At 38.7% G+C, this 12,654-nt stretch overlaps 2 protein-coding genes across 2 annotated transcripts; both read right to left on the bottom strand.

Annotated features, from left to right (window-relative positions):
• Nucleotides 1-2,042: 2,042 nt before the first annotated feature.
• Nucleotides 2,043-8,249, bottom strand: crym (crystallin, mu). The gene is made up of 8 exons (XM_079801765.1): nt 8,026-8,249; nt 7,794-7,944; nt 6,756-6,818; nt 6,573-6,674; nt 6,306-6,489; nt 5,174-5,295; nt 4,958-5,042; nt 2,043-2,579 (listed from the first exon to the last, which is right to left on the bottom strand). Exons 1-8 carry the CDS (start codon nt 8,190-8,192, stop codon nt 2,515-2,517), a joined length of 939 nt encoding a protein of 312 aa, XP_079657891.1. The 5' UTR covers nt 8,193-8,249; the 3' UTR covers nt 2,043-2,514.
• Nucleotides 8,250-8,575: 326 nt separating this feature from the next.
• snu13b (SNU13 homolog, small nuclear ribonucleoprotein b (U4/U6.U5)) lies at nt 8,576-12,555 on the bottom strand. Its single transcript, XM_079845716.1, has 3 exons — nt 12,323-12,555; nt 11,945-12,065; nt 8,576-9,464 (listed from the first exon to the last, which is right to left on the bottom strand). Exons 1-3 carry the CDS (start codon nt 12,323-12,325, stop codon nt 9,202-9,204), a joined length of 387 nt encoding a protein of 128 aa, XP_079701842.1. The 5' UTR covers nt 12,326-12,555; the 3' UTR covers nt 8,576-9,201.
• Nucleotides 12,556-12,654: the final 99 nt, after the last annotated feature.

Below are 12,654 nucleotides of genomic sequence, written 5' to 3'. Positions count from 1 at the left end.
AGTGAGAACATATAGAATGCAACAGGACATTTCTGAATTGTTAGTTGATGAATTTATGTAGCTGACGTGGAGTTAACTATGTTCAAGTCATTGATTAGCATGTTCTGTCATGATGATCTAAATCGCTCCTGTGGGAACTGTTGTAAGATGCCAACAGAGCCAGAGAATACATGCTGCATGAAGATAGAACAGGTATAGTTTAGTTTAATTATGGTCATAACTTATGTTGTCATCTTATTTTTATGACTCGCAATTGCATTTGTGTTACGTACTGAATTGCAATAAATGTGAAAGACGGATGCAGCAGCTGGAGAGACTCCTAAATGTGCTCTACCACAACAACTCTTCCTCTTCTCAACATGGCCTTTGTTGCGGCAGGGTTATGTAAATTTTAGGGTCAGTGATGTCACTAACCAGTGCATAAGCTTGTAGTCCCTACCAACCGTTTGTTGTAGTCCTTAAAAAAGCGATTTCTTTAAAAGAAAATATCTCCCTTTGCTTTGAACTTTGAGCGTTGTAACTTTGCAGATTTTGATTATGCTCAAACAGCAGCAAATGTAAAATTAAAGCTGCACAATGTAACTTTTCCGTCCACTAGTAGAGGTTGCCTATTCAAAACAAAGGCGTAGTTTGATGACGCCACATTTGAACGCAGAATCTTGGGACATGTGGTCTTCACCTCACAGCCGGTGGAAATTAATGGGGATAGGACTCGGGCAGAAATCATGTTCAAGGATGTGATTATTAACTTTACTGTAGTATGAAGCAGAGCAGGACCGAGTGTTGTGGGAGCTGAGCAAGGCCGCTGGCTTTTATTATGCCACTGTAGCCTGCGGGACTTTTATTATGCCACAGTCACCTACGCCACTTCAGCTTTTCCGGTCATGAGTATGAGGTAATGCAGCTCTGTTTATCATATTAGATACATTTGAGTGTTGAAAATGACGTTGCTCTGTGCGTTCGCTCGGCAACCGAAAAAACCGGAAACCGAGGGTAACGCAGATATGACGCAATTGACAGGCGACTCCCTCACACGTCCCGGTTCCTTGGTTAAAATAGCAATTTTCTCACGATTTACAAATAGTTGGAAACATTCGGGACATTGTAAGTACTCAACTGAACAAAATATATAACACTGGCCTAGTGGTTTTTGGACATTTTAATAAAAGAATTTTACATGGTGCACCTTTAAAACACTGCATAGTCTTCACAGGAATTAAATATACATGGATTCATATTAAAGCTACAAAAGTTCTTCAGTCAAGAGCAGTGATTTTTCTCCTTTTTTCAGTTGTTATATAGGTTATAGCCAGGCATACTATATTAGGCTGCTGTCACTTTAAGACCTAATGCACGGATTGACACACATCCGATTGCTTTCCCAACTATTTACGGTCACTTTAGACATAACCGACTGTGTTTACATGAATACCCGACAAGACAACCATTTTGACATAACTGTCTGTGTGTGTATTTGACCGCGAGTAACAATTTTGACTTTTCGTAGCTTTTTAAAGTAGCCAAATAAAATAATTTAGATATCTCAAGCCGCTGCGGTATGCATATCACGATACATACATTTGCGATATTTTGATAATTCCGATATATCGTGCAGCCCTAGCCTGGTTAGGATACTGTGTTGGCTATACCTAAAACAAATTATGTTTTTAAAAAAAGTGATAATTGCTGTTAGTGTGCCCTCATTTTTTCTTACAGACTAATAAGGCGGCGTCCTAATATGCCTACTTCCATACTATATAGTATGCAAAAAACAGTATGTAAGCCAAGTAGTATGTCCGAATTCAATAGTACAAAAGTACCCGGATGACCTATTACTTCCAGTGAGATTCTGAAGTGTGTATTCTATGGGCACTTTACTATCCCATGGTTAGATTTCTGAATGAAGGTGAAGTGACACAACTGACGCCGTAGGTCACATGACAATGACAACATGGTGGATGTAGCGCGTCCAAATTTCATTCATACTACAAATGTTCATACAGCTGTCAGTTTCAAACCAAATGTAGTACAGTATGCGATTTCAGACCAGCATAAGTCAATTTTATGTTAAGAGTGAGAGCAGTTTGTACACATAATTGATGATTAGGGTTAAAGATGCCACCACCACCATTGCAGACAAGACGAGCCAAGTAACTTTTATTTATATAGCACTTTATACAATACAGATAGTTTCAAAGTGATAACAGAAAAATTATGCATTTCGGCTGTTGATTCAGTTCCGTTGTAAAGATGATCAATTATTAAATGTTAATTTCATCTATAAAGCAGTTCTGCTAAAAATGATCAACGTTCAGTTCTCATACACCAGTGTCAGTAAGGTCAGATCAATAATATTGTTGAATATTAAGTGTCCCCAACTAAGCAAGCCAGAGGCGACAGTGGCAATGAACCCAAACTCCCATCAGTTGATAGAATGGAGAAAAAAAAACAGGCTCAGTCGTGGGGCCAGTTCTCCTCTTGTGCAATCAGTGGAGGAAACTGCTGGTTGGTTCTTCAATGTTCGCTGTTCCACTTCTCCAGCACGAGTTTTGCAGAGACAGCATCTTGTATCCCCATGCCTGCATTTAAAAATGCAAAATGGCCAGTTTGTCATCACAAATAGCTTTCTCCAGTTTCCTCTGACACAGGCCAAATTGATCATTCCATGAGCCTCATTTATAATGATGTGCATAGAATGATCCTAAATGTGAATGTACAAAAATGTCCAAACTATTTATAGAACATGTTCCTAAAAAAAATTCTTAAATGCATCTCACTTTATAAATCATATGCACATGTTTATCAATGTTATATGTGTGTGTGTGATTGTGATCTATATACACCAATCAGGCATAACATTATATTGTGTTGGTCCCCATTTTGCAACAATGCTTAGGTGGTACGTGTCAAAGTAACATCCACATGGATGGCAGGACCCAAGGTTTCCCAGCAGAACATTGCCCAAAGCATCACACTGCCTCTGCCGGCTTGCCTTCTTCCCATAGTGCATCCTGGTGCCATGTGTTTCCCAGGTAAGCGACGCACCCGCAACCGGCCATCCATGTGATGTAAAAGAAAACGTGATTCATCAGATCAGGCCACCTTCTTCCATTGCTCTGTGGTCCAGTTCTGATGCTCACAGTTGTCACTTTTGGCGGTGGACAGGGGTCAGCATGGGCACCCTGACTGGTCTGCGGCTATGTGATATGCAACAAACTGCGATGCACTGTGTATTCTGACACCTTTCTATCAGAACCAGCATTAACTTCTTGAGCAATTTGAGCTATAGTAGCTCGTCTGTTTGATCGGGCCACATGGGCCAGCAGCCTTCGCTACGTGCATCAATGAGCCTTGGCTGCCCATGAACCTGTCGCTGGTTCATCACACTTCCTTCCTTGGACCACTTTTGATAGATACTGATCACTGCAGACCGGGAACACCCCACAAGAGCTGCAGTTTTGGAGATGCTCTGACCCAGTCGTCTAGCATCACAATTTGGCCCTTGTCAAACTCGCTCAAATCCTTACGCTTGCCCATTTTTCCTGCTTCTAACACATGAATTTTGAGGACAAATGCTGCGTCCCAATTCGCCTACTTATACTACGTCCTAAAAGTATGTACTCTTTTTGTGAAGAAAAAGTACATACTTTTGAGTGTGTAGCAGAAGAGTATGCAAGCTTTGGGACATACTACTTCGTCATCTTTAACAGACTCTGTTGCTTAGTTACGTGCATCCCATCACCGTTTAAACTACCCTGTCAATCATCGTCACAGTTCAAATCCTCTACATTCAATTTAATTTCCTACCATATCGGAGAGAAATGTAGTGGCACGTTGATCTGCCATTCGTGGGTCTTTAATGCAGAGACTCCTCTCATGTGTTTGCAAAGTTAATGGCCAAACGTATCATTACAAAAGTTCACAATGCTGCTGCAGTTGAAATATAATGTGGCTAACATTGAATAAATATATTTTTTTCAGGTTAAATACTGATAATTGCTCACTCAAACCCCTTTATCTAATCTTCTCTACTGAACCGTCAGACTCGCGTAACCGTCATGTTTGTAGTTCTAATCGAATCCTCGTCCATCTCGCAATGGGTTGTGGGCAATATCAGCCGTTAGAGTGCGCATCGATCTGCACTTCGAATTCTGACTGGAAATAGTAGACCATCCGGGAATCTTTGAAATACTCTTTTCAACATACTACGATTTGGGACCTACTAATTCTTTTTTCGAAAATACTATTTAGTACGCATAGTATGCGAATTGGGACGTAGCGAAAATGTTCACTTGTTGCCTAATATATCCCACCCACTAACAGGTGCCGTGATGAAGAGATAATTAGTGTTATTCACTTCACCTGCAGTGATAATGTTATATAGGTTATATAGTTATATAGATCATAATGTTATGCCTGATCTGTGTATATATAGTGCTGCAATTATTACAAAGGAGTTGCTATGTTACTACTACTAATAATGCATATTGTGGTTGTCTAATTATCTTTATATTGATTTTAATTACTGCTATAAATGAGCACAAAAGGTTTGTATGCATGCTCTTCATTTGGCGTACGCATAACATTTTCACGTAAATGTTTGCCTTTATAATTTGTTCCTCAATTTCGCCATAGAATGACACTGAATTTAGAATAAAATCCAATCGCATGCGTGTTTTATATTTGAGGCCCCTGGACTAATTTGTGCTTTCCAAGAAACACAACACAACTCCCACATGACAGGTCCAAATTTCTGGCTAAAGATTAGCAGGGGTTACTTGAGCTTAAATAATAAATGTTATAAATAGAAATATTTCCTTTTTGTCTCTTGAGAGGACAGAAATGCAAACATCAATCTTTTTAAGGCTACTTTGAATTTCTATCAGTGATACATTTTTTTATCTTCAGTACATTTTGAGCTTTATTTTTGGATTACAGCTGTGGAAAAACAAGTTACCCAGTGACTTGAATACCGTAGTCTTCTCACGCTGAGCAGGAAATGATCCATTTATAACTTCTCCGAGCTCTGCGAAAACTTGAGCCTGGGGAAAAACAATCAGCATTTAAATATTGAGGAATTTGGACATATCACATGTACTGTAAGGTTATAAGGTAACTCCAATAAATGTTGGTGAAATGTTGATCAGACAGTGTTAAAGGGAGTGATGCATACTCCAGACAGAATGATGTCTCCTGACTCTGCTGTAGCCCCTTCTCTGCTGTCCACGAACACCACAGCCCCTCTCATCAAGACGTCATCCAATTCCCTCCAGTCTGGCCGACAAGCGCCAACCGCTGTCACAAAACAGCATCACAATATATAAAAAACAATGTAGTAAACAACTCTGATGTAAAACATTGGTTTATTTTCCACTGTATCACTGCACAGCACCCAGAGAGGCAACTATAAAGACAGCGAAATGAATCTGGTTGTTATTTTTTATTTTGAAAAAACATTTCGGCTTCAATACATGTTAAAGTTGCCATGAAACGCAAGTAGCGATTTATATTTTTTCCCATATTTTGATTTACATCTTGAGTTTAATGGATTAAAATATATATATATAAGACCTGACTTAGTTCTATGCATTGTTTGTTGATTGAATTTTGAGATGTTGCCGTTGCACTCAACAACAGTGGCAACAATGAACCAACGTGGTAAGGTATGTTCAGTTAGACATGTACACATAATCAATACAATCTGTAACAATGCAATCCTATCACATATAAAAAACATTTTTACTCACATCAGTGTGTTGCTTCATTCATTCATGTAATCTCATCCTGTCTGCAAATCCAGTCTCTTGTTTACAAATGAATCCGTGGTGAAATGAAGGAACAGACGCGCAATGTCTTCCCCAAGTGAGCAGGATATTCATTCAAAATAAAGTTCATCCATGCATTCATAATATTGGAATCCGAATGAAGCTTATGTGGTATGTTTATTGCTTAGAAGTTCGATGCGGTTTAGCTCTATGTAGGCCTATATCATCTCAGGCACGAGTTACAGAATCAGGGCGTGGCTACAGAATCAGGCGTTGTTCTTTTTCTGTTGAGGCGGTGTTTCACCATACGATGACGTCAAGGTGTGGCATATTCTGAGATTGCTTGCTGGGCCTGGTGTCAATAAAAGCTTTTCTTTGACTAACAAGTATGTTTTCAGCTCTGAAACTTACAGGATATTCTTATATTACCATGACCTTTTATTTACCTTTTGTTTATTCACAATATAACATGGCCTCTTCTAGCATATGGCTTAGATAACTCACAAAATATCTCTACTGGAAATCTGTGGGCCAACTGACCTGCTACGTGGGCACCTGATTTGACCCACTCGCCAAAGAGTATCGGTTCACTAGCACCTGTGGCAGTCACTATTACATCAGCTCCCATCACGGCCTCCTTCACTGAAGAACAAACTCTAACAGGGCTTTGGAGATCCTTAACAAACCGATGAGCCGTTTCTCTCCTTCTACTCCACACACGGACCTAAAGTATAAACACAACACTGAATGACACACAAAAAACGTTTTCAATAAACTGGTCATATTTCCCATGTTCAGACTAGTTACCTCTTTGAACTTGAAGACCTTAGTAAAGACGTCATAATGGCTTCTAGCCTGTTGCCCTGAACCAAGGATGCACAGCACCTCTGAAAGAGCTGGCATGAACAGCTGGAGAGAGAAAACATTCAGAACAAATGACTTTATATATTACACAATAACAAATGTGGGGTCTGTTTCAGAGGAACTTACCTTAGCTGATATGGCTGACACTGCTGCGGTTCGTTTGGCTGTGATTGCCTCCCCATCCATGATCTGAAAAATTAGAGATACAGTTACAGAACTAAAGCATTTCCAGAGCAGAATTATGCAGAAGTAACATTTACTTTCCATTAATATGCTCTGAATTTATAGAGTTGTTTGTAAGATGTGTCAAGATAGTCATTCTTCAAAGTAAAATGACTGATCATTAATGGATGGATGGGAGGATAAATGTAATAAAAATTGCAATTCAGACATACAATGATTTTAATATACAGTACCTCTTCTATGATGAACATATGTTTACGTCTATGCTGATATAAATGATTAATATTAATAATATTTTCAAAAGTTTGTACGCAAAACCCTATGATTTGACACCCCCCTCCAAAAAATGTATTTATGAATTAGTAATTGATTATATTTATAAAAAAACATATTTGAAAATAATAACTGTATCTAAAAGGTTAATGAAAATTGTATTTCTTTTTATTTCAATGGTTCCACATTGTTATTGAAGGTTACACCACATAACATTCATCAATAAAAATGTAATCCATACATTCAGTAGTTTTAATGTAACATGTTTTAACTTCTTTATAAAAATAAACCAATTTAATAATATATTCTTTGAAAAATAAAATTTTACTACGTGAAACAAAATCAGATTATGATTAACCAAATCAATGTCATGTGGTTCAACCATAGGGGTTCACATTTTATAGTAACTTTAATCAATGGTTGCAATATTGTTATTGATGGTTATACTACATAACACTGTATCCTTCTTGAAAATGGTGTAAAGGTCTTTCAAAACCATACGAAACCAAGATGAATGTAACGTGCACGTGTCTAGGCACGTTTTAAACTACATTTTAATAAAAAAAAAAAATTTAATCTCCTTTATTGTAGACTCTTATGTGATTGGCACAGATGACAATTTAGTAAATATCAGACATGCACAGAGGTGCATAGCAGAGGATATGAAGGTAATCAGTTTGCCAAATGAATCAGGCTTGTGTGGCTCACCGCTGTGACATGCCCGTGCTCGGGATCAAACAGTAACACTGTGGCTTGAGTTGATGGTAAACTGGAGCCCTCTGGACGTTTGTAGAAAGTCACCATCTTAGTGCATAAAATACCCTCAGCGGCCATATATGCAGGCATAACGCCTAAAAACCTGACAAATGCATCACGTGTTTACTTCTAGATCTATGTCAGTAAACGATACCGATATTTTGAAACATGGATTCATTCATACCCATTGTGTTGCTGTATAGGGACCACAGATCTCACAGGCTGGATTATTGCTGAACTGTCCCGTTTAGAAAACTTTCCCATGACAGACTCCAGTCTGGGAATCAGCTCATCGTAGCGGAGCAAACGGTCCACTTCATGTTTGTTTAATAAAACGGGAGACTCTGCCATAGTTGTTTCACTCGTCTGTCTTGCTAACGAAGACTTCTCAGTTTGTTTTGGACTTTGAACCTCAGTCACGTGGTTCGTTCGAGTCCAGTCAAAAACTATTCATACAACAAAAATTGAATCGCTACTTTAAATGTTTAAATTAAATATAAATCAACATAGCCAAACAAATCTGAATACCTCCACACAACACGTGACGCCACTTTTCTGGTTTGTCATTTTCAGACCCTTTCGTCCAAAGTTATGTTCCAACATCAGAACAATTTAAATGTACTACAAACATTTCTTATTTGTAAGCCACATTGCACATCCAAATAAACCTGCGTCTTGTTTTTTTCCACCCCAATGAAATGTATTGTACCAACAAAAAAACAACAAAGCCCTCAGAAAACTGAACTAAGATGTTTTATTTGCTATACGAGCAAACGTTGTTTGAAAAATATGCTTTTACTTAAAATATTTCATTTTGGGTGACTTTTGAAAGCCATCTAGAATAAAGTAATTAAAAACCTTTTAGACAAGGTTCAAATTTATGTCCAACCAAAATCTTCAAATCTCAATTTCACAAAATGTGCAGCATATTTATTTCCTACAGTGATTTCCAAGGTTTAATATACAATGCAGTTTAATTATTTGCCAACATCTTGTGTACATCTGTCAGTATTTATTGTACTTTTATATTCACTCTATTATGGAAAAAGATTATATGCCATGGTAACATTCTCCATATTACATTGGGTAACACCAGAAAAGTAGAAGACCATTTTATGCTATTTTAAGAACACCAGTGTATTAAAAATGTTATGCATTTGATAAATGTTCATATGCCACAAACAACCAAACGTCTTTTTTTGTTTTAACCAAACTTTTATTTTGGCTGTCAGAAACTGAGGATCATACTCAATATTGTTTGATTTTAGCATACAAAAACAAAAAAACAAAAATAATCCTTAAGGATACAAAGAGATCATTGTTTAAAAAACCTGAAAGCAAAAGTGTAAAAAATATGAGCTCAAACTAGGAGTCTTTCAATAGCCATCTGCACAGACTGAATCTGAGGTTTCAGCTGCGATCCTTCTTTGATGGTGACTGATGTGGCAATGACAGGTCTTGACACTCCACATGCACGTCCGAGAGCTTGTTTAGAGCGCACGAAGACATACGGCACGTTCTTATCCTCACACAGCAGCGGCAGGTGCAGAATGATCTCTAGAGGCTCAGCATCAGCAGCCATCACAATGAACTCAGAAATCCCACGGTTAAGAGTTTTAGTGGCTGTGGAAGACAGTGAAAATCAGAGCTGGCAAAAGCAACATTCATAATATGAAGATAATTAGCTGATGTTATATTTATCAGTTATTCATTTTGCTGATTAAAGCTGAAGTGTGTAATTTTGGGTTCTGTTATTTGTGTCTCATTCTGACTTAAAAGGTGTAATGTGTAATATTTATGAGGATCTATTGACAGAAATGCAATATAATATATATAACTGTTTTCAGTGACCTTACATAATGAACCGTTATGTTTTTATTACTTTAGAATGAGCCATTTCTATCTACACACACCACAGGTCCCCTACAGTGAAGTCGCCATTTTGCGCCATCATGATTCTACAGTAGCCCTAAACGGACAAACTGCTCTACAGAGCGCTAGCTACTCTCTGCGGTCTCAGGCGACGACATCTTTGTTCTGTGTCCACCACCATAGCTTCTCTATATGCTTCGAAAGGGAGGGGTGAGCGGTTGCAATTCGCAACCTCACCACTAGATGCCGCTAAAAACTTACACAGTACACCTTTAACACCAAAGAGGTGTTAGGAAGCTAAGAAATTGTATCATTGTATCAATATACCATCAACAAAAGACAAGCAAATCAGTTTCGCACACTTCGGTTATTAATCAGGAGGGTGAACATTTAGATTTTTGATTGTGTATTAAAGGTTCAGTATGTAAATTTTAGCTGCATCTAGCACTAGCAGTGAGGTATACAGTTATGTATATTATATTGCATTTCTGTCAATAGATTCTCCTAAATATTACACAGTGGACCGTAAAAGATGACGCAAATGCAACAAACCAATAAAAATGTTTATAAACCAATTTTAAAAAGTTTTAATGAAAGTGGAATATTTTAACTATAATTAAATATGAAGAATCTGTAAAATTTGTGTTAATATGTTGTGATTGTTTTTTTGTGTGTTATTAGGTAAGGCTTGACAAATTAAGTAAATTAGAAGCAATTAAATGTTCCCCTTTATGGATTGTACACGCAAAAGTATTAAAATGTATTACATTAATCTACATTATGAAACTGACAGGATGTGAGTTAATACCATTAAGGCCCGGGTATACATCGGCCGTCCGCGTTCGTGCACCGCCCGCATGACGTAATTTTCGTCACTCGGAGGGCTCGCGGCCGGCCGCACACCCTAGGCGTTTCTCAATGTCAAGGAAGGAAGGATGCTACTTCATCGACGTCCGTTGAAGGACTGTTCCAATGTCGAGGATCCTCGGAAATTCAACCAAGGTCTGAGTCCTTCGTTCGAAAAATATGCCATATACAGGAAAGGATGCATACGAGTAGACTTCGCGCACTTAGCGTTCTCAAATCACCCACAATCCTATGCGCGCAGCTTTGCTATCTTGTTCAAAAAATACAAATTATCGGACGTTGGCAGAGTCGGAGCGTTAACGGGGCAATATGCTTTCAAGTGTAAGTATTTACGTTGCCAAACATTTGTTATAACCGTAGTAAATATAAGTAAAGTTTAACTTGTAAATGCCAGTACAAATTACAACCGTATACAAATGACGTTATTGATAACGGACGCTAACGGACCTTTTCACTGACGTAATGAGGCTGACGTGCACATGCTAGCCTGTTCCATTTGCCTGTTCTCCGAATGCTTAAGAGGAGCCTCGCCTAGCCTCTGAAGGAAGTGACTTGGAAGGATCAGTCCTGCAGAGGAAGGATCCTTGACATTGAGAAACACCTCCTGTCCGCGCGCAGCCCAAATTTTCAGACCGCGCGGACGGTCCGCGTGAAACAGCGCATGCGCCAGCAGTACAGAAGAGTCCACTAGGTGGCAATACGCACAGTATTCAGCCGTCGAAGAAGAGTGTGCAAAGACCGGTTTAAAAACAACACACTTGAAAAAAAAGAGCATTTTTGATTCTTCAGTGTTTCTTCCAAACTATGTTGCAATAGTGGATGCACAACAGTTCTTCTCCGATCATGCCCAGCGAATGTCCCGTTGATGACAGGACTCAGTGCTGCCCTCCGATGTCTGGTAGAGCATAGAATTTTTTTTACTGCATAGAATTTTTTACTGCGCATGTGTCGAACGCGATCATCCGCTCGCATCCGTTGTGTAGTATACTTTGAAAGACGCGCGGACGGGGCTGTCCGGGCGCGGTAAGTGAAGTATACCCGGGCCTTTAGACACCCATCACAGAACAACGCCATCCAGCGGTGAATTTGGAATTTTTCTCAGCTATATTTTCGAATAACAAGCGTATAAACAAATACGGAAATGTTTCGAAATCTAGTTTCAAAACTGTATCATCAAACGAAGCATAATTCGCTGAAATCGCGCGAGTTTGATACAAGGCAAGCTTCAGAACTACTGATTCGCTTCATGAAGAAGTGTTTCGAAAGAGCCCACCACCAGTAGGTTATAATGCAAGATTATTATTGATAATGGATGTTGTTTATGGTCGTAATGTATAAACATTCATCATGTTGAGCTACTTTACCTTCATTGGCCCCTTTTCTCAACTGTTTGTAGTTCGACGCCTGCTGCACCAGGTCCAGGATGGTTTTGGAGAGCGTGGCGTCTGCCAGAGGGTAGGCTTTGGGATTCACATCAGCTTCAGTCTGTGTAAAGAGGACAGACATACAAACAGACAGACAGAGTTATCAGCAAGACAACCAAATACATAAAGCTAACCCAGCGGCACTTATTATATAGTCAACATTGTTTGTACTCAGATGTACAGCTAAAATTAGTAACACATCTTTAAAATAAGACTCAGTGTATGCTCTCGGCAGGCAAAATCAAAACATAAAACGTTGAATGTATTGAACAAACAAGAGAAAAAGTAAAAATAAAATGTCCCACACGTGATGCTCACCATCGTGTTTGCTGCGTTTTAGCCGGTGACTAACTTGGATTCACACGGGTCCTCTCGGCGATAGCTTCACGGAGGACAGTACTGTTTAACTAAACAGAAAGAGTCTAGTGTTTAGCTAATAAACTAAATAAATCGCTTTAATAACCTACGCAGCTTTGAGATCTTCACCACTACAGCACAGCGTCTCGCAATCTATGCTCACAACACGTGTTAGTGATAGACACACTGCGCATGCGCTCACATTTCACAAACTACTTCCTGTAGTCATTTTTTATTGTTTATAGTTACATTTTATATTAAAGACATGGCTTACCGTATATGATATTAAGCTT

This window comes from Gobio gobio (assembly GCF_949357685.1).
Source record: "Gobio gobio genome assembly, chromosome: 20".
NCBI classification, from domain to species: domain Eukaryota; kingdom Metazoa; phylum Chordata; class Actinopteri; order Cypriniformes; family Gobionidae; genus Gobio; species Gobio gobio.
The sequence above is the reverse complement of the archived record's forward strand: the minus strand, read 5'-3'. Positions and strand labels throughout refer to the sequence as shown.